The sequence below is a fragment of the Manacus candei genome, unplaced genomic scaffold (assembly GCF_025592945.1).
Source record: "Manacus candei isolate 608988 ecotype Guabito, Panama unplaced genomic scaffold, ASM2559294v1 h1tg000046l, whole genome shotgun sequence".
Lineage (NCBI taxonomy): Eukaryota > Metazoa > Chordata > Aves > Passeriformes > Pipridae > Manacus > Manacus candei.
The window spans coordinates 14600610-14623117 of NW_026138094.1; the positions used below are offsets into that span (position 1 = coordinate 14600610).

At 44.5% G+C, this 22508-nt stretch overlaps 1 protein-coding gene across 11 annotated transcripts in view; it reads right to left on the minus strand.

Moving 5' to 3' along the window:
* The window catches only part of MEGF11 (multiple EGF like domains 11), a 261299-nt gene that overhangs the window by 69955 nt on the left and 168836 nt on the right, over positions 1-22508 (minus strand). For all 11 annotated transcript variants that reach the window (XR_007906151.1, XM_051796855.1, XM_051796853.1 and 8 more), the window contains 3 exons: positions 17219-17355; positions 11923-12135; positions 4434-4608 (listed from right to left, as the gene is read on the minus strand). Coding sequence is in view for 10 of the 11 variants with exons in the window: in XM_051796855.1 (XP_051652815.1) it covers positions 4434-4608; positions 11923-12135; positions 17219-17355 (525 nt within the window). In the remaining variant the exon portion in view is untranslated. The remainder of the gene's footprint in view (positions 1-4433; positions 4609-11922; positions 12136-17218; positions 17356-22508) is intronic.

A 22508-nucleotide genomic window follows, 5' to 3' on the forward strand; every position in this document is an offset into this window, starting at 1 on the left:
ATTGGCCTGTGTGGGATCTACCAATATAGTCAAGGGATAGAGAAATGTCAGAACGGATTCTTTCATTTGGGTGATGAAGTGCCCGCTCTGCCTGCCAGCATGCAGGGCTCAATAAAAGCAGACAGGTCTTCAAAAAATAGCAGCATAAATAGATGAACTCTTTAAAGTAATACAAGTTCTGTCATCTGGAGGTGAAATATAGACCTAAGTGCCCGCTGAAGTAAAGGCTGACCGCACGTTCCACAGAGAAGTGCTCAAAGTTTTCTCAGAGTGTCTCGGGCTGAGCAATGTTTTAACTACAGCTCTCCTTGCCACAACAGACAGAATGAAAGCATTTGAAGTTAAATCCATTTTTCAAAAGAAGAAAACAAAGCATCCATAAAGAAACAAAGGCCTATCACGGGATGAGGTCTCTAGATAGCCACTGTTTGCAGGGAAGTTGCAATTAGCTGTGCAATGGAAAAGGTGAATTTAGTTGTATTTCAACAGCATTTATAATGACTTCAGCAGCTAAAATGCTGATAGATACGTGCAGGGGGTTGGTTTCAAGATTTCCTTGTGAGACACAAGGTCAGGATTCCTGTGGTCTCCTGTCATATTTAATTCATATCCTCTGGCCTTCTTCACCACATTTATTGAATTACAGGAATAAAATTCAACGAACCAAAAACAAAAGAAGAGAGGACACGGCACATCCTGATTTCTTTTATGTCCCTCCTGCACAACTGAGTTCAGTGGGCTTGCAGAAGAACATCTTGGAGCAGGATTTGGAAGGAGGGGGAGGTACAAGTCAGTAAAACCCCTCTCACCATCCCTCTAATTGCATCCAAGTAATTTATTGCAAGGAGCAACCATTTACATGTGGGAGTGAGGATCCAATTTCCACCAGTAAAGACTCTCCCTGTGTACTTTTTAAGGCTAATCTGTGCACTCCCTGTGTGTGTTTACCAGGCTCCTTCTTGCCACAAATGAGATGGCAGTAAATGGCTTTGCAAAACCACCCAGAAGAGCATCACTGGCAATTCATCACATCAGTGCTGAGAGGCAATACTTAAATATGCTAAAACACCAGCTCCAGGGAAGTGCCCTACTGGTGTGCTTGTAATGGTGATTCCCTGCAATCATCTCAGTTAAATTGGTCCAGCCTTTCTCCTCCCTTCACAAAAAGCACAGTGTTCCCAACAGGCCCGTGGTGGGGACTCTTCTGCTGGAGCAATGGGGAGCAGCTCTGTGATTTGGGAGAAGGAGATTTTCTTGTCTCCTCTGCTCCTATGATCCTATTTGCATTGCCCTGAATGCTGCCTCCAAGAACTGGCTGGTTTGGGTTCAACTGTGGATCACTCAGATCTCTCAGCTATTTTTTCAGTCAAATCTACACCCGGTTCTGCTCTGTGGTTCAGACACCCCCAGAGTTAAAACAGACCATCCCCTGGTGTGAGCACAGTCACATCAGAACCTCACATAAACACCCTGTACCAACACCCAATAACAGCTTTACAATGGTGTCATTTGGTTTTAGAGCCAGAAATGTGCAAATCTGGTTGTTGAGTCTGACCCAAAATAATCACCGAAAAAAAAGAGAGAAAATGTTTTGAAATTCTATCCAAAACTGCAAGCTCACCACTATGTAGCTTTGGCATTTGAATTTTTGGAAATGTCACAGCTAATAAATAATGTATTTTTTTTTCTAAGCTACAAGGTACATTTTTATTTTACAACTTGAATCTGCTTAACTTCCAAAAATTAAATGCTCTGCTCACATCCACATCAACCTATGGGATGGCTGCCTTTCCACTTAATACATTTAATAAAGGTGACCAGATGCTTTGTGATTTTAATGGCTTGTTCTGCATCCCAACAAAATGTCCCTGTTTTGGCTGTGAGAGCAGATGATTCATCCTGAAACCTAGCCCAGCTGCCCTGACACAGGGCACAGATAAAAACACACCATCTGTGCTGGGGAGTGGGATGGAGGAGTGCTTTGTCAGGAAAACACCGTCCTTCCTTGGGCACTGTGTATTCCAGGCATCCAGTACTCCCAAAATCCTATGGGTCCAACCTCTCTGCCTTTGCAGTTCAATTTTGCAGTTATATCCCATCTCCCATCACCTGCTCTTCCTCAGAAACCCCTCAGCCTGCTCTGCTCTGTAAGATCTGCAGATCAAACATTTCTGCAAACCGTAAGATGTTGCTCCCGGTTTTATTCTTTCCAATCACACGGCAAAATTCCTGCCCGTGTGGCTGCATCAGCCAAGCCAGAAAAAGCAAGAGGGAGGGATTCATTTATGGCTCTTCTGACTAATGAGCTCTGCCCAGCTCTGCATGAGCACCACTCCCCGGTGAGCTCTGCCAGGGGACACATCCTGCACCCAGGGGTCACTGTGCCACCGCTCCCAGACTTGCTGAATCCAAGGGCAAAATTCTACCCACAGGCAAAGCTCCTGCTGCCTCAGCAAGAGCCAGGCAGGAATATCTGAAGGGAAAGTCAGGCTTGGAGCGTGTCATTGAAGGGTTCTGGCCCCACAGCATCTCCCACCTCCCCTGCAGGCAGCACCTTCTCCCTGCCCAGGAGCATTCCCGGTGGGACACTCCGGGTGGGAAGCAAAGGTTCCTGTCCAGTTTTCTGTGCAGCCTGTGTTCTGCAGCATTTGAAAGAACCACTGCAGCTCAAGTCATCTGGCATGCATACGAATGACAAATATGCTTCAGAGGCAATAAATTAGCAATTTCAAGGCTTTACTTCCCCTCCTGGACTAATTGCCAGAGATTATAGTATATTATGTGAGAGCAATGATACTAATGCCTAAATATGCTTCAGTGATTATAGAGCTATCCTCAATAACCAAGCTGTTTAAATGTCAATGCAAGAAAGCTCTTTATTACGAGATTAAATATTGTTTTGAAGCAATGCAATAGGAACTTCCCAGGCTTCCTGCCTGCAAAAATGCTGCCTTGGGGCAATATATATTGGACAAGGTATGTTTTTTGAAAATGTGGGCAGTAAAGGGTCCCAAAATACTTTTGTGCTGCAAACTCAAACAGCATTCCTGATAAGAAGGAGGATCTTGGCATCTTTTATTTTGTATTTGTTACTAACACGCTCCCACCTTCATCTTTCCTCCACTTGTCTATCACCACTGTACAGAGAAGATAAATCCTTGTTTTCTGTCAGTGTGAGTTGGGAATCAAACCTTAAAGACCTTTCCTTCTTTTTTTTCCCTACCTTTAAGTACCAGTATCTTGTACAGATACTTCTGAGTCCTGCCCCTCACACCTAAATAAATCTCTTTATACCTGGCACTGAGAGAACCCCTGGAAATCAGATGGAACCTCCAACTTTCAGGTTCAGCTGTTGACATGAAGCAGAGAACAAAAGTGTCTTTAAGCCATGACTCCAACTGCACAGCTCTGGAGATGCCTGTTGGTGATCACAACCTCACGTGTGGATTTAGAAGGAAAGAAGGCTGAAAAGGTTTTAACATCCCACTAATCTCATACAGGACCCACCCACTATGGATCTTGTCACACAGTTGTGCTGCCTGTCCCTTGATTTCTAATAAACTTGGTAATTATAATTCATAATAATATAGAAAATGCATAGATAGGCCTGTGGGGACAGATCACGTAAAATCAAGGACACAGAAAGACAACTGCTCATGAATTTTGGTGGAATTCTCTTTTCAAAGTAATTTTTTTCCTTTAGGAAGCATTGTTTCTTAAACACAGCCTGCACTTCTCCTGCATGGTGTGCTCCTGAATCAAGAGGGGCTTCACATCTGGATGAGCAGGGAACTTATTAGAGAGGATTCCATTCTGCCCAGCTGTAGCAGGACTGGACACCTGGATCCACACCCTGACACTTTCTCCTGCAACCTGGCAATCGTTAATTCTGAATTTTTGATGTTTCATCTTGGCTGGTTTCTTCAGCCATTTTATATCTCACCTCTAAAACGCAGTGCTTGTTTACCTCAGGGCGTCTGAAGCTCTTTCTGATGCTCAGGTAAAAGACACCTGCCACACGGGCTCAGAAAAGACATAAATTGCTCTATTATTTGCAACACTTTAAAATATCTCCATCTATTAAAATCACACTGTGACTGACAAGGAACCTGCTGAAAGGCCAGGAGAATTCTTTCTCTGCTCTTCCAGGCAGACAATAACCTGACATCCTTTTTGTTACGTCTTGACTTAGAATATAGGATGGGAAACCACATCTTTATTTTAGTGACACACTTACAGCAGTGGTGTTAAGCACAGGACCAGAAGCAGTGAGTTGACACTGCTCAAAGGAGAATGATGTGGAATTTTCACAGAACGGAGGACAAACACATGCATCGGCCACTTCTGGGCAAATATTCTGTGAAATCAGGTTAAAATCCTCTTTAACTGTGTGCAGAGAGTTATGACCCCCCAGCATTCCCCCCTGCACTCACCATGTAGCCGGGGGCACAGGAGCAGGCCCCGGTGATGCCGTCACAGTCGGCCCCGTTGTGGCAGGGGCAGGCCAGGGCACAGCCCTCGCCGTACGAGCCCGGGGGACACGTCTCGTTGCAGTAGAGCCCAGCCCAGCCAGCCTTGCAGCTGCACTCTCCAGACAGGGGGTGGCAGCTACAGAAGAGACAGACAAGATGCTCGTGAGGTGTGGACAGGAGGGGAAAATACAGCCCAGCACATCTAAGAACAGGGCAAACCTAAAGCTGTTAAGGATGGTGAACATCAGCAGCTGTGTAATTTAGGAAGGGAACAGGGAACATGGTGCTGAACACCAGCCTGGCACAGCACCTCCAAACACCTGGGAACTGCCACAGCACTGGTTATTTTACACCTTGGAGTTCATGCTCTTCTACTCTCAAATCAATGTGACTTGGATCACTGCCATCAACCACGCCACAATCAATCCATGGGCTGTAGGATATGTATGTGGTGGACTATCTGGCTGTAACACAGCCACGAGGGATGTTCAGGGTTAGGAGAAACTCCAGCGGATGGAGGAATGCAATCAAGAGAGTTGTGAAGATAAACCTGAGTTCTGGGGCACAATACTCTATTCTGTTCTGAATATTCTATTCTGACTCCACCAGGGAGGTGGTGGAGTCACCACCATGCCTTGGAGGTGTCCAAAAAACACGTGGATGTGGCACCTGAGGACACGGCGTAGGGGTGAACATGGTGGTGGTGCTGAGTTGATGGTTGGACTTGATGATCTTCAAGGTCTTTTCCAACCTAAATGATCCTATTCCATTCCATTCTATCCCATCCCATCCCATCCCATTCCACTGTCAGTTGTGTTTCAGGAGTGCCAGCTCAGCAGAACTTTTCAGCAGGCACGGGTAAAAAGGAAAATGCTTTGGAAGGGAAAAACCTCCTCAAAAGAGGAGTTTTGCAGGGAATATTCAATCACAGTGCCCAGAACTGATCACCGCCTGAAGCCTTGGGATTTATCTGGGACAGGAGCCACCAGGAGCCCTGGGACTGAACTGAGGACAAGCAGGGAAATGAGTCAAGTTCTTTATGCTGAATAATGAGCAACATTAATCCTCTGGCTTTCATTTCCATGCAGCCAATTCCACACCACATGGAGAGAAGAGGAGAAAGGAGAATTGAGCCCAAAAGACCGGACAATGTCTGGCCCTTCTGGATCTGTGGGTGGAAGACTCACTCTTTGCTCCTCCCACCATGAAACAGTTTATCTTTATTCAGCATTTTTCCTTCTCCCAGGTTTCCTTAGGGCACTTCTTTCCCACATCAGGAGAGCCAAGCTGAGGCTGTGGTACCATAATGGCTCTGCCCAGCCCTCAGTGAGGGAGATGAGAAACAATATTTGTACAAATCCCATTTTCTTTATCATTCTCAGAACAAGAAGGATGGACTTCTGCAAGGTGGCACCTCTCTGTGGACCTGTCTCCTGGGTTTTTGCCTCACAGAAACGATTCATTTTCCTTTATAATTATTTATTGCCACAGTTTAAGGTTGTAGACATGACTGAATGGGTTTCTTTACACCTATAAAATTAATATTGTATATGTTAATTTTCAAGGTAACCTCATAAAATGTAATTTCCAAGTATGTTTCAGGCAATTACTGGTAGGAGAGGTTAGTCATATACTGTTGTGACTAAGAAGGATCAAATTCTGTAAGTGTCATATGTTTTATCATAAATAGCATTTTACTGACTAATTAAAACAATTAATCAGCTTAACAAACTACCATCCATGAAATTCTTCTGACAAAGCGGTCCCTGAAATTATGGTTGTTCACAAAGCACCTCTTAACATTCAGATGAAAATAATAAAAGCCCATTTTTTCCCCCTCTGTGTCCATTAATCATTACCTAATAGGAGCAGAAAGCTCAACATTAAAGGAGTGTTTTAAAGTGGATTTTGTGTTTCTCTGTTTCCACTACTACTGCATGTATCATATGCTTCCATGAGAACTGCATCTGTTGGCTAAATTAAATCTTTCAAAGGTAATGTATGATCAGGGCAGCTGGAATCAGTCTATGACAATTCAATTGAAAATACTACACTCGGGAAGAGCTTTTACTCCAAGGTTTGCTCCTTCATCAACATGGACAGCTCTTTTGCATGGGATGCAAGCTCTGTACCCAGGACTAAAAATCCTCCTGACAGGTACTAAAATAAGAATCAAAAAGCAAACAGGCTTTGCAGAAGAATCTGCAGGAGATGGGGGGGCTTTGACTCCAAACCAAGGGCCAGCAGAAAAGTGAGATCACATCAGCCCCACTAAAGCCCTGTCCACTCTTTCATGGGACTGTGAGCCAGGAAAATCCCACACAGATGTTTGGGTCCCTCCATCCATACCATGTTCCCGTTGCAGCAAGGACAATTCTGTCACCAGCCTGAGCAGATCAGGGTTTTGTTTCTCTCCTGAGTCAAAAGCACTTGTTTGGCAATTGAGGTGCCTGATGCAGCGTTAACTTGAGCAGGGCTGAGACTGAGATGCTTTTCCAAACTGCAGAAAGCAGCTGTTCCCTCCCCAGTCCTGCCAGGGAATCTTGGCCATGTAACTCACTCTTTCTGCTTCATCTTTCTCATTTCTAAAGTGATGCCTTTCTTCCTTTGGAAACCCTTTTAAGATCTGCAGCTGATATCACTAAACAGTTTTTATATTAATTCTTTTTTTTTTATCTGGGAGGTATGAACAATTCCAGTAATTAAAGTGAGTAGAGTTACATAGTAAATACATTGCAGGTTATGATATAGTTTAAGTCTGGATGTATGTGTGTCAGAAATGTTTCTCTTCTGTTGGCATTCTGTACAACTTCATTCTGGTCAAAATATGTACCCAGACACATAACATAGTTCAGAAATGCATCTATCATCCATCCAACCATCCGTGCATCCAGACTGCCCAGTGATCTAAATGCTCTTTGGACTGAGGTTGGAAAGCTTGAGGCAGAATAAAGCTTGAATAGGAAGTACAGCTAGAAATTTGAATAAATATTTCCAGAATTCCTCCCTTCCTGCTCTGAAGGCACCTGTCAAGGCCAGAAGTCCCTGGAACGTTTTGCCAGCACAGGTCACAGTGTATGGGGGGCATTTCTTGTGCCCCCAATAAACTGAAATCAATGAACACAAAGGATTCCTCTAGAGGAGGATCACTGAATGGGTGGGGGAGAGAACGGGAGGGTTCCAGAAGGATCCCAAAGGCAAACCCACTAACACCTGCCTTCCAACCCTTGCTGGGAACAGGAAGGGAACCTGCCACACTTCCAGAACTCTGGCAGTGCTGTACAATAGTATTTTGCATTGAATCTTAACAACTTGCATTTCTTCAAGTCTCCTGCAGCACAGGAAGGAAGAGTGTAGAGAAAACCCAGGGTGAGCACAGGCAGCCAAGTGTTCCTGGGGCTCCAGGCCAAGCTGAGGTGGGAATGGAGCTGTCCACTGGCTGAGAAGGAAAGTGCTCCAGGGCTCTTCCTGCACTTTGGAAGCCTCTGTATGATCCCTTCTGAGCCACATTTACAGCAATAAAAGATTTATTTATAAGAATTTTACTACCTGAACTGAAAAACACAAAGGCATTTTTGACCTTTAAGTTTTTTAAGCATCTAATTTTGAAGTAATTGGAGGAAAACAGGTAACTTTCTTAAGGCAAATTGGAAAAAGAAATGCTTTAGACAGCACAGTCTGTTCCAAACTCTGAATTTGTTCTCCACACATCTTTCAGCCAAAACAACTTCTTCCCAGAGAATTTTCTGACTTTATGTTTATACATTAGTACCAGTCATCTCATCTTCATTAGCAACAGCCCTAATCCTTATTTAACAGTATTTTCTGTCTCTTGGTGTCCATACTACATTCAGTTTTCCTTACTAAAATGCCTCTTGTTTTAAAGAAGTGGCCACAATGAGGCTGCAGGGCCACTCCTTCAGTCCAGCACATCTTCAAAGCCAGCCTCATGCAGCACATTATCCACTCAGGTCAAGGCAAAACTTCACACAAACTCTGTGGGGTTTGGTCCTTCCAAACCTGTCAGTGCTGAGGCAGGAATTAGAGCCTCTGAAGATCTACTTTGTCACAGTGCCTTCCTTCCCTTCTCGTGTCTGTGACCTTGGAAAGACATTCCCAAAGGCACATGGCTCCACACCCTGGCTCCACAGCAGTGTTCAAGAAGGCTGGGTGGCCAAGACTATTCCAGCTGTTCATTTTCTTCCCTGCTTTAAAGACCAAGCCAGGATTATTCCTTTCCAAAACTGTAGGCTGTCTCAACATGGGCTTTTTGCAGAGGAGGATTTTTTACAGGTGTATCCTTTCCTGTGGAAGGACAGTCCAAGTCACCAACATGTTCTAAATCACCTTTTCTAAATCTCAGTCGAGGGGTTGTTCAAATGTCCCACACAAAGTGCCTTTCACTGTGCTCTGATGCAGAAATTATTGGATGATGTTCTTCAACCTTTACCATGCTGGAGGTTAGACTGGATGATCACACTGATCTCTTCAGACATTAAAACAGATAGATCTATGAAAGTGGAAAAGCTGATTGTGTACTTCTTAATGTTCCTCCTCAACCTGCTCCTCAAAGCCCCCAGAACTTTCTGTTCCAGTCAACTCTCCAATAACCAGATGAAATGAGTCAAAACCAGGGAGAGGAGCTTCCCTCGCCTTCTACAAGTATTTATTTAATTATCCTACACACCTGAGGACCACAACAAGCAGCCAACAGCTCAAACTGCTTCTGGGGAAAATAGATGGCTGTCAGCAAATGAACCACTCTGGAAGACCCCAGTTCCAGTAAGGATAAACACTCAGGGAGGAACGGGAGGAGGAGGGGGGGAAGAGGAGTGCCCTGTATGGGACTGGTTAAACAATGAGCAAAAAGATTTGTTCAGAACGTGGAGTGCCTTTGGAAAAGGTCATTTTCCATCAGCTCAGCAACTGACAGCACTCCTGGAGCTCATTGAAAAGTGGAAAGCCCAAATCCCATGGATGAATGAAAGAACATTTGCAGATCTACAGCTTGCTGATATCTCTTTGTTCCATAACAGCAGTGATAAGATGTAGGAAAAAAGGGAGATTTTATCAATGGAGAGACTAGACTCATTTATTAAGGAACCAGAGATACCATCTCAGCAGAGGATGCTGCAAGGGAGGCTGATGGAGCACTGATGGAAGGGAAGGAATAAAATGTACCCATCAGGCAGCAAGCAGGAATAGGGTGTGTAGGAATGACCACATGCCCAGAAAAGAGCTGGGAGAGGATTCAATCCTTCACCTTTCTGAGCTCTCTCAAACCTGAGGCCTCCTCTTTCCTCACAGCTGGATGGTGCCAGTCTGTTCTTTCAGGAAAGACCCTCTGGCAAACCCTCAGAGCACCCCTCTGAGTAACACAGGATGAATTCTTGCACCCTCAAACCCACCTAAAATACTCTTACTGAATTGAGCACTAAGCTGAGAAACATCAGCCAAGCTCAGCCTTGCCCATGGCCTGCAATTCTTCCACTCTGTTTACACCTTTATGGGAATATGGGCTCACAGGCAGGTTCCTGCAGGCTCAGGAGGGGTGAAGACACAGTGTCAGCTACTGTCCATGAGCATATTCCCACCCTCCAGCACATCTGAAGAACAGTTTACCCTGAGGAGCAATTCAGGTTGTGTTTACCCCAGGCTGGAGTCATGCCCAGTGCCAGGTGCTGCGGTGTGTGACAGGCAGGGATTTACAACTCAGCTCCCTCTGCAGTAACTCCTGAGACATCCCACATCCTCAGCACAACACAGCACTAACCTTTTGTGTAAAATGTGCAGCTCATGCCTCAGGGATGTTATTTTTGCAATGATTTCATGATACACAACATAATCTGAAGCGATGGAAGCCTGTTGTACAAAGCTCCCTTTGAGCCTCAAACCCTTTGGATCCTGGCTGTCAAACCCAGTAGTGCTGCAGCTCTCTTGCTCTATGGGACTTGTATCACCACAATTACAAGTTTTTAAATAATCCATTGTGAGCTCTGACTTTCAGTTAAACAAAGCCTCACCACTCACAGCTGAATTCACAAAGAAAATCACCTGTTTACTCCCAAGACTGAGACAAACAGGGTCTATCTCGAGCACACAGACAGATTTGCCTGAAGTGTTTGTGTGTGTGTGAGTGTGAGTGTGCACACAAATTAGGAGCTGTTGCTTGCATCCTTAATTGGGGGTGTTTATATTTCAGCAGGCAGCAAGATCCAAGGCAGGTTTGTCATCATCTGCAGGACAGTCAGGTCCCCACCTGTCTGGTTGGAAATTGAGGAATGTCTGTACCAAGGGCAGGTTTGCTCGGGCATCAATTATCCCACCTCCCTCTGAAGCACACACAACCCTAAATTGGCTCTGCCTGCTGAACAGGAATGGGCACAAAAGGGGGGGAATGCAGTGGGAGTCGAGGGGCTCAGCATGGAGCAGGTGAGGAATGTGGCACTCGGGTCCATGAGACAGCAGGCCGGTGGGGTTTGGCTGTCCAGGTTCCTTTACTGCAGGGGAGGGAGGGAGGAATCTCCAAACAGCAATTCCAGCAGTCAGGAAACAAGGCAGGGAGTTACAAAAGATAACAAAGAGGATAATAGGGAAGAGTCTTAAATTCTTTCTTTTTTGTTTTTCCAAGGTTTGGAAAACTTATTCAAGGCTGCAACGGGAAAGTCAATTCAAGGTGCTCAAGTGGCTCTGACTTTTAGAAATGAGAACCTCAAGAATAAGATCCTAAAAAAAGCAAAAAAAAAGGGAATAAGACATCAAAACCCTACCTTTTAAGCGAGGCTGATTCCACTGTAGGTACAATTCCCTGGTATTTATTTTCCTGAATATTTCCCACACGCACACAGTGAGTGAGGAGCAGAAATAGGCTCACATGAGGAGTCTGTTTTGACAATGTCAACCGTGTTACAGCTCCACAGACTGACTCAGGGATATTGATTTCAGTCTATTTATACATCTGCCTCAAGTGTTTGCAACAGGGTAATTTGCCACGAGACATAAACTGAAGCAAATTAGGTTTCATTTTGAAAGTCCCCTTGCTGTCTGTAGATCTAACAAGAAAACCCATGGCATAAAAAAAAAGCCAAAATGATGGATTTGAGTAAACATATCTCTATTTTTAAAACTTCAGTGGGTTATTATACACACATATGGGCATCACCTGATGGTCCTTATGCCTCCAAGACTTTAGTTACAGGATAAAGCTGTGTGTCAGGTTGTTTCAGATGTTACCAGAGCTGTTAACAGATCTGTGCTCAGTAGATGGCTGAACTGAGGCTTATGGTTACAAACCTGAGGTCATTTAAATCCAAGCTTTGCAATCCAGAGGAACTGTCTATGCTTGTACTTAAAACTACAGAGAAAAAGGCAGTGTGTGCAGTTAATTGAATTCTTCCCAATGCTTTTATTTGACCACTCCCTGCACTGCAATATTACATGATGTACATACCTGAGGGTGTTGGTAATATTGCAAGGACATCTCTTGTTGCATTTGAGGCCATAAAACCCTTCTGGACACATCCTTTCTTGGCAGTAGATCCCTTTAAAGCCGGGGTCACAGATGCAGGCTCCGTTGACGTGGTAGCACTTGGCCCCGTTCTGGCAGTCGCAGGCTTGTGAGCACTGGAAGCCGTATGTCCCGATGGGACACTCCTCCTGGCACCTGCAGGGATACAGGGGACAGGGCAGCCAGTCAGAGCTGCAGCCTTCTGCACAGCAATGTCTCTGTTAATGAACTAAATACAAAAGCACTGCTTTTTAGTTAAGTCACACACTGTGAACCGATGGTCTCGTCGGGGTGATGTGATATCCCGGCATGGAAAGGGCTGTTACCTGAAACTGCATTAATCTCTGCCCAATTAGAGCTGCAACATTTGCATTACTTAATATTGCCTTCATTCACAAAGTGCATTCTTCTCTCCTGCACCTTGACAATTCCATTCACCAACCATAAGAAATTGATGTGGAATAAATGATTAAAAAAACCCCTCTCCTGTTTGCTTTCTCTTTATCACAGAAGGACTGTGCACTTTCCTTGAAAGCACATGATCCTCCTAATGATGCTGAGGGTTCAAAGGGAATGTGGTCTAAGCAATACTGAGCAAAGTTTCTCCAGCAATGTCCAGTTTTACTTGCCCTCTTTGCTGCCATTGCATCAGCTTTATACCAACAAGGAGAAAACAAACTCCTTTGTCTTTTGTGTGTGTTCTGAGTAACTAAAGCTTAAATTTACTTTTTCTTCTCCTACTCCAGGGCTGCTCAGCAGCATAAAATCCCAATAAAAATCACTTTCACGCTCCTTAGTGAAGAATCTTCTTCAAAATTGCTGTTTTTAATATTTGATACACCCAAAAATGGAACCTGTAAACACTCTACACAGATTGCTTTGAATTGCACCTTCCATCCACTGTTTTAAGTATTTCCCTACTGGATACATTCTCATATCTGCCAAAAAGTCTGTCTCCTTGTCCTACACAACCAATTTAAGAGTTCATACTATTTCCTATTTGGAAAAGCTCAGCCAAGGTCCTAAAGAAAGCAACTGATTCTGTGCTTGACATAATTCAGTGGTTTCAAAATTCTGCAATGAGTCAGGACTAGAGTTTACATGATCCACCGTGAAATACAGACAGGCCTTTTCAGTTCATAAAAACAGCAAAAGAAGGCAAGAAAAGCCCAATTCCCTTATCACATGGATGCCAGACATTGGAAATTGCCTATCAGCATTAATTTAAGCCTGAGCATTGATTAAAGTGTATACTGTAAACTCGGTGGATGGAGGCAATTGTTAAATGTCTTTCTGCAGGTCATTTCACAGCTGGCAGGTGAGAGTTAATATAATGATCAGTAATAAAAGATTAATGTGTGATGCAAGGCAGGCAAAACTGCAATGAACACAGGCAGTATATAAGAAGGGCATTACTTTTGCAGCTTCAGATTATCACGTTTTACTAAAAATAAACGAACACAGCGAAAGGCCCAGCCAGGGACTGAATTCCAGCAGCCACCACCACAGCTGCTGGTTACAAATCCAAGGTGAGGAGTTCATATGAGACCCAGGGAGAGAGGAGTTTGTGACAAACAGGGAAAGAGCCTGCAGAATCCCCAGCAGCAGAACAAGCAAAGAAAGGAGGGGAGCAGTGGGGCTGGAACACTCCCAGCAAAGGAAGTGCAGGAGGAGGGGACTGAGCTCCTCATTCCCCACTGCTGCACAGACCCTGCTCGTGAGGAGAGCCCTGCACTCAACGGGATGAACACTTAGTCAATAGTGCTCTGTATCACTCCATATTTATAGAAGATGAAGCATTACCTAGCAGGGAGAAAAGCATCTGGAAATGAAATATTGACGACCTAATCCATTTACATAATTAGCCTTTTTCTACTAACAATTTAACCAACTTATTTATTTGGAGATCAAGCAGCTCCCGCTAATGAATTTTATACAAAGAATACTAATAATGACTCCTCTGGAACACGAGAATAATCACAGCAGGAATTAGCTTTCTACTTAAACATCTTTCCTTTGCAACATATCAATCTAATGTGTCCATAGCACCATTAACAACCAGATACATTGTTCAATTAAATTACAAAATGAGCTGCTAAGCCCTAGTTATGTTTCTTGTTTAATTTACATTGCTTTCTGCCTATCTGGGGAGATTCGTATTATAATATCCACTGAACTTTAATATGTACTATAATTATTTGGGTTGGGATAGGATAATATGGCTGTCACCTGTAGAATTAATGGAAGCAATTTCACAAAATATTAAACAGAAGACAGCCTGCTTAACAGATGAACTTAGTACATGGACCTAGATTTTTTTCCATAATTTCTTTTTTGTTAAGGAATAATGCTGTAAAGTTTGTTAGGCTTTTCTCTTTCTTTGTTTTGAAACAGTGATTGTGTTTATGTAGGACAGACAAATATGAAAAGCCATCCAAAATACACCGACCAGGAGATAAGAGATCCAGCTACAAACACAACAACAGGAGAATAAATCTGCTCGCATAGTTCAAAAAAATGTGATATTTATTCTGTTAAGATTCAACCTTTAGATTTAGTGGCAAAATGGAAAACAAAGCTAAACCAGCATGTTCACTTTTCCTGTCAGGCACTGAATTGTGAGACACTCCATCCTCAGCTTCTAACTGTGCCTCTGCTATTATTCCTTTCCAGTTTGTAAAACATACATTTCCTTGACAGATCCAGTCATTTCTGTGAGCACAAAGCATCCTGCAGTTATTAACAGTGCCTGCCAATTTCCTGGAGATTTAGTGCAGTGCCACTCTTGGAAAACAGGTAGGGAACAAAAGTGTGGCAATTACACTCACACAGCCCTGTCTGACCATTTCATCTCCACAGATATTTATCTAACTCTCTGTTATTATCTTCTGCACACCACGATGAACCGTAGCATTATACAGTACTTATTGATAATTTAAAGATGATAGTAGGCAAAGTGTATTTATATTTTTATTGCAGGTTATTCACAATATCAGTTATTATTAAGAAGATTTCTTCAGTGCCTTGTAAGACATGAAAGAAAACACTGTTTTGTGGTGCAGCAGATTCTCCTGCTCTCCTTGCAATCGTGCTGTAACTCCCGTGAGATCCAGAAAGTAAAACGAGAGTTTAAGCTAAACTGGAGCTGACTGATCTGTCCCATTGCCCACATGGGGTGAACACAAAGCCAAGGAAAGCAATTTAGACTCTTTAAAGACCTTGTCCTTACTCCTGCCCTCATCAAATTTGCTCAGCAGAGCCCCCAGCCAAGTGAGGGCAGGTGAGTCTGTTCAGGACAAACCAGAGGGGCACAGCTCCACTGGGATATAATGGGCCTGAAGTCTCCCTCCCTTTATAGAAGGGGGGTTAAAGGCTGACAGATAAACCTGTTTTAACCTTCCAATAACCTGTCTGAAAGGTGGGAATTTCTGCACTTTTGCCCTGCTGCTGGCAGAGCTTTCCTACCTGCCTGTTTTAATCCTGTTCCCATTCATCCTTCCACACCCCTGCATTTCTGCTCTCCCGCCTCTCCCTTCGGTGTCTTTTACTTCCCTGCTCCAGGATGGGGAAGATGAGCCATTCCTTAGGGTTTTGCTTGGATACAGGTCCACAATGTGACCTTCCCTTGCTTCTTTTCCACCTCTCCCAACTGGCTGTGCCTTATTTTTTTCCCTCCCTGCTTCTGTCTTCCCAAGAAACATCTTTCTTTGGAGTCCAAACGTCTCCCACTTTTCTCCAGGCCCAGATCTGATGAGTCCACAGTCCCTTTGCTCAAGGACAATCCTTGTGAGCTCCTGCCAGCTCTGCCCTGAGGTGTCTCCTCTGCCCAGTCTCTCCCTGAGCCACCTTCTCCAGCCCCTCTTGGAGGACAATCAGCAATAAAACCACCTTCCCATCTCCTTCCCTCATCCCCAAGGGGGATGCAGGCTGCTGGCTGGGAGATCCCAGCAGCTCCAGCACTGTTCATTCACCTACAGCCAGGAATCCATCAGGATGTGCAACAACCAAATGAGGAGACCTGGAACCAGAGGCTCTGTCAGCCTTCCCAAGCATGGCCAGCGCTGGGAACAGTTTGGGATTAAACTGTGGTCACCAGTATAAGGATCCAGGATGGGCAGTTGCTTCCTTTAGTGAAAAGTCTCCACAAGGAGAGAAACAGTAATTCTCTGGTAGCCCCTGGCTGGAAGCACTGTCTCCAGGTGGAGGATGGGGAACAGAGTCACACCGATGTCCTCTCACTCAATTATTTAGAAGTAATTAGTTTTTCCACCACATCCAATCCCATAAAAATCCTGAGCCTCTTCCAATTATCACTGTCCATAACATGGACACAAGGAAGTTCCCTGTGTGATGGAAGGAGCAGCCTCCTGACCCCCCAGGGATGGGGGTTGGATGTTTTTGTGCTACAGAGACCTGCTGGTTACACAGCGAGGCAACAAAGGAGGAACTCTAAGGAGCTTTGCTGCATAAAAGTATAATTGTAGCATTGTCAGTATATGGAGATGAGCTTCCTCCAGCTCATAAAAACAGGGAATACACAGGAGGAAGGGCTGTAGCAGAGCACACTGGTGAGCTGTGCCCACGAGGTGCCTCAGCCCAGCCCCCAGGGAGAGCTGCCCCGGGAGCTGCTGTAACTGCACCTCCCAACCTCTGGCAGGCAGGATTAGCTGGAGGGCTGAGCCAGCACGTGCTGCAATCCCTCATTGACTTTGCTGTGTAGTCATTTTGCTGAATCCATGACACCTTGGTAAAACAATATTATCATCTCCTCTGATCGATTCATGGGTGAAGGCTCTCGTTTATAAATTTTGAGGATTTATCACCTTTTGCTGGTGGCTGAGATGGATCAGTGCTACAGCAGCACAGAGGGCTGAAGGAGACATTAAACTTGCTGTGTTGCTTACTCTTGAGGATATTAATTTGTACAAAGATAGTTCATTTACATATCTTGTAAACATGTAATGCTCTCTATTAAATTTATCACTGTAAATATCTAAATTAAATTTAATCCATTAAATTTTAAAAGTTATATTAAAAACCCCCGTAAATGGAGAGCATTGCCAATAAAAAGTAATAACATTGCCACATTTATATTGCTTGAAGTGCTTCAGAAGGATGAACCTAATTGGAGCAATAGAAACATAACACCATTTTTCAGAGGGGAAGATTGTCCTAGAAGGGATATAAATATTGACAATCCCTGGTTAAAATGAAAGGCTTTTGGGGGGTTGGTTTTTACCTGTCTCCTATATAGCCAGCTGTGCAGATGCATTTTCCTGTCACGGGGTCACAGTGTCCTCCGTTGTGGCACGGACAGTCCTGGCTGCAGTTGATTCCAAAGGTTCCAGGAGGACATGGCTGTGCACACACCAGCCCCTGGTAATGTTGCAGAAAGAGCAATATTTCAGTCAACATCCATAATGCAATAAATTTCTATATGCAGCTGAGATTTTTATTGTCCTTCTTGCTAAACCTAGGAGTGAGGGTAGCAGCAATATTTTATCTGTATAAGATGTGCTAAAGACAGTCTGAAAACTCTGCTACCAGAGTAAATGCCTGTCTAACTCCAGGAGGGATTTTTCTCACCACTGTCCACTCCCTGATAATTCTCTTCTCTGGATCTCCCTGTAAACTGCAGCTGGAGATTCACTGCCCCTTGTAAAGGTCCAGGAAAGTTTGGGAGAGGTTAAAAGCAAACAGAGAAGGCTACAAACCTTCTGGTATGTGCTGGTGGGGTTTTGTGAAATGGAGAGGCTGAAATGTTGTTGGACACACCCTGAGTAGAGAACATTTGGGAAGAAAGGGATTATTGGAAAGGTTGCGCTGGGAGGATGAAGTTGTGCGAGTTCTGATAGTCTGTGATCATCTCTCTTGTTCAGAAAGTCCCTCCTCAGCCAACCACAAAGAAGACCAAATACACCTGCTGGAGGAGTCCGGTACTACCCCTCAGATCCCACCTACTCCATTCCCTCTGCTCCCATCCAGCCCCCACACTCAGCACAGAATGGCACCTGCCAGTGCCCTGTGTAAGCCACGGATGGGGCAGGATGGGAACAAGAGGTTGGGAGAGTTGCAGAAAGCCCCCAGGAATGACACAGAAGCATCACATCAGCAGTGCAGCAGCCTTTGGCCAGAAGAAGGGATTTTGCAGTGGAATATCTGCCTAATCCCTGAACATCAGCAGGATGCCTCATTCACCATCCTCCCAGCTCCTTATCCCCAGCCCCGGAGTCACATCTCAGTCCCTGCCCTGCCTCAACTCCACATCTTGCTGGTGACCTCCTTTCCCCATTTATGCTCCCAGCCTTCTGCCCTCCTGCCTCTTTATTCCAGTCCTCCCCAAATCCTTGTTGCAGACTCCCTTTTAGTGCTCTCCTTCATCTGGACCCAAATCCCCATCTGTGAGTTGTTTCCTCCTTTCCCTCCCTGTTTCACCACCCCCGAGAGCGAAGCACGGACAGACTGTCCCTGTTGGGCACCCTGGCACTGCTCACAAGGAAAAGCAATTCCTGGGCAAGCCTTGCTCCAGCTGCTCAGCCCCAAGGCAGGGAATGCTCACTGTTGGTTGGGGTCATGTATTTGGAGAATTTACCTGCCAAACTCTGGTGGTTTCCCCTCTGGGTATCCCATAATGTCCCCTGCCAAGTATCGAAGCCTTACAAGGATTTCCTCAGACTTTCTTAGAATGTTGTTTTTTTTTTTTTTTCTGGGAGCAAACATAAAGCCCAGGGCTGGGATCCAGCTGAGGAACTCCAGCCAAAACAAGGCTGGCAGTGCTGGGAGCTGAAGTTGTGGTCCTATAATGGAAAATGTTTGGCATCTGCAGCGAGTGGCGCTGTTGCCAGTGCCACCACAGTGCCCAGCGTGAGACAGAACCAGTGTTTGTCTGGCCCTGGGATTATTTGGTTTAATCTCTCAGAAGCCTTGTTTCCCTAAGCAAACCCTGAGGGCTCTGGGTTTTGAACAAAGCACATATTAGACACAGTTTATACAAAATATAAACCAGGAATATAACGGCTGCTTTCACTCCTCGGGGCTGGGGAAGTTTAGCTGTGTCAACAAGCCCAAAGTGGAGAGGCTGCTCTTCAATGTCACCATAAAACAGACACTTTGAGCCTTTCCCAAGCAGTGAGAGGTGGCTGCTTGGCTGTAAAACAGCCAGGCTGGCCTCAGTTCAAGAACTTTCAGATTACAGCATTAAAAACTGGTGTCTCTGGACTTGAGTAATACACAACACTATATATCAGAAAACCTAAGTGTCCATTTATCTTGATAATAAATACTTTCTCCCTTCATGTCTCAAAAGGAACAGGATTTCTATCAGCAAATGATGAGAAAGCAATACTCTGGGATGCATCCCCCCAGAGCCAAGAGGATCTTCAGGCGTAGTTTTTGCATTAATACGTACTCAGGGAATTCAAAACATCCCTCTCTGGAGGATCAAATGTCAGCCCAACGTTTCCTGCTGCTTATACATCTAATCAGCAAAGTTCACCCCATCAGCACCTTTTTTAAGGCCCTGATTTCATCAGCTTCTGCTTTTGACATAGTTTGCTGTATTTTGTGGGACAGAAAAGATTTTTTTCTGCTCCATTTTCTCACATATCCCTAAGTTTGAAAACCACCAAGGAAAGAAAACCAGATAAACCCACAAATTATAGCTGTTTCATAAAGGCCAGATTCAATGAGAAAGAACTGATCAGCAGAATGTGTTTTATTAACATGGCACCACGATGGTCTGGGACCCAGCAGGGTGTGTTGCCAGTGACAAATGTTCTGTCATGCCAGCAAAGATTGCAGCTCTCCTGAGCACAGGGATCTAGTCCTTCAAAAGTGCTTCTGAGAAGCACTGTAAATGCTAAATTAACTTCTCTCCCCACTTCCTGAGAGTGCTTGGAGAATTTAATACAGCAAATGAGAAAGATGTATAGAATTAAACCTGTAAATTGTTAATGAGACCCTAAAGCAGCCTCCCACTGGCTCCCACAGCCACAAAGGCACACAAGTGGAAAAAGCCCAAAGTTGTGGGATGCTGGCAGCCACATTTTGTTGACTGGCTCAACAATATATGCTGTCAGCCACCATCCTCTTGGTGAAAAACCCTTGGGACGGCAAAATCCCACAGGACATCATCCATACAACTTGTTCTTCTGGGAGAATCTGCACTAGGTGGGAGGAAAGAAATCACAAGCCATGAAAGAACCAGGCTTTAGAGGTGGTGTATCCAAGGAAGAAGCTCAGAACCCCAAAACTTCCTCCTATTCCACTCCCTGCCTCCCCTTGCATGTCCCACCAGGCTCCCAAGGGAGCTGAGCTCCTGTTAATAAGCCTGCCCAGGAAAGGATAAAAGTTGCAGCTCATCCAGCAGCAATAAAGTCCAAGTGGATTTGCACTTGCATAAATCCAGGGAGAATTCTCTCCTTTCAAAATGATGGTATATTCAGTACATACATGCAGTCTCAAGCCTCAAAATCAGCAAGTAAAATTCCTGGTGTCAGAGAAATCCTCAGTGTGAAGTAAAATGAATGCTGTCTAGCAATCCCATCTCGCCTGCTCGTTCACAGCCCCCTCATGTCTCACTTCCCAAACCATTCCAACCACCAAGAGTTAAAAATATAGCATGAAAAAACCCATATTTTATCCCTCTCTGTGTACTGAATTACCAGCTTTTCATTAAAACCCTGGAGAGACCCTTTATACTTAAAATCTCAACATTTACAAGCTGAGTGCTTTTACTTATAATTTCAGTTTCTTTCTGCAGAATACTTGATCTCTCTCTTCAATTTTCAGTTATGCTTGTTTCAGACATCAATTGTTAACTCCAGGGTTCCTCTGGGGACAGAGCAGCCAACAACACAGTTTTCAGAAAAGTCTCTCTGGGCTCCTAAAAATGCAAAGAAGAAACTCCAGGCTGTAAGAACTGGGCAGGAGTGGGCCAGGATACAACCAGAGCTGCTGTGCAGCCCCAGTGCTGTGGCTCTTTTTTATAGTCTCTGCTGCATCCTAAAAGACATGTAAAAATTCCTGCTCTATTCTGATATTTTCATCTGTTTATTGATGGTTTAACTTTGAAAAAGAAAACTCCTGATAAAACACAGTTCAGGAAGGGTACAGCAAACCAACTCGGATTCTGAGAAATCTTGGCACGCAGAAGAGGAGATGGAAAAAGTTGTACTTTTTCTTATGTTAATCACTTTACTGATCACTTCCTGGGGGAAGTGCCAGAATAGACTGATAGGCCCTCAAAAATATGTGAATTCCTTCCTTTAGCTCCCCCACTCAAGGAAAGAACCTTTTCTTTGCCTCCACTGAAGGCCAGGTGAGGGTAAGGTGTCATATTCATATCAAAGCCAAGGTAGAGAAACTCTAACTCTCCAGTTAGAAAGAGATTTTCCATATGCAGCTTCCACCAAAAATTATGGGCAACAATGTTCTTCTCCCACGCTCTCTCAAGCCACCAGCTCCTCATGGTTGGCTCTTCTGAACTCAAAGCAGCTGTGATCAAATGGAAGCAGCATTTGATGGATGTAAAGGAACTCCAGCAACTCTCTCACGTGTTCCAGCAGGTAGAAGGTCCCCAGCAGAAGCCACACACACATTTGTCTGATGATCTGCAGGGCCCTCCACGTAAAAATAAAAATTCAGAGCACTTGCACGCATTAAAATCCAGCCAGTTTGCCAAGAGACTAATTGTCAGATACAGGAAAAATGCCAGGAAATTTAGTACAGCTAAATGGTCCGAAGGCCTGTGAGACTTGGCAAACCCCAGGAGAGTTAATTATTGCATTATTGATAACGTTGAGGACTTTAAAAATGTTTGGCCTTGCTTTCTTGACACAGAGGATTAAAGGTTAGAGATTGTCTCTCTCCAGAGCAACCCCTGGTACAAGCAAATCTATGGCAATCAATGGGAATGATGCCTGAGGAAGGGCAGGACACTGAACTGACCTCTGTCCTGGGTTCAATCCTGCTCTGCTGACAGTCTGAGCCACTGAATTCTCCCTGATTCTCCCTTTCCCTCTCTCCTGAAGGGGAACAGGACAGTTTGTGCCTTTGACAATGTCAAGCTGAGCTTTGAGTTTTCTGTCCTGTGTGAGGGCAGTGTCCAAGGCTGCAGGGAATATTCCAAGGAACTGTAACCTGGAGACAATCCCTTTGTCTCTTAATTTACTGATGATTTTTAAACTTGATGATGGCAGATACCAGTCAGAGAACCCCAGAATCATTTAGGCTGGAAAAACCCTCTAAGGTCACTGAGTCCAACCAATGGCCAAGGACACCACCCTCCCAAGCACAGAGATCTAGTCCTTCAAAAGTGCTTCTGAGAAGCATTGTAAAGTCTAAATTAACCTCTCTCCCTACTTCCAAGGGCAAGGACACCACTAAACCATGTCTCCAAGTGCCACATCTATGTGTTTTTTGAACACTTCCAGGGATGTGCCAGGTCCCAGAATTGTGGCCTGTGCACACAAAGATGATCCCAGTTTCGGAATCGTTGAAGCCTCGTGACAAATAACAGCAGATACACA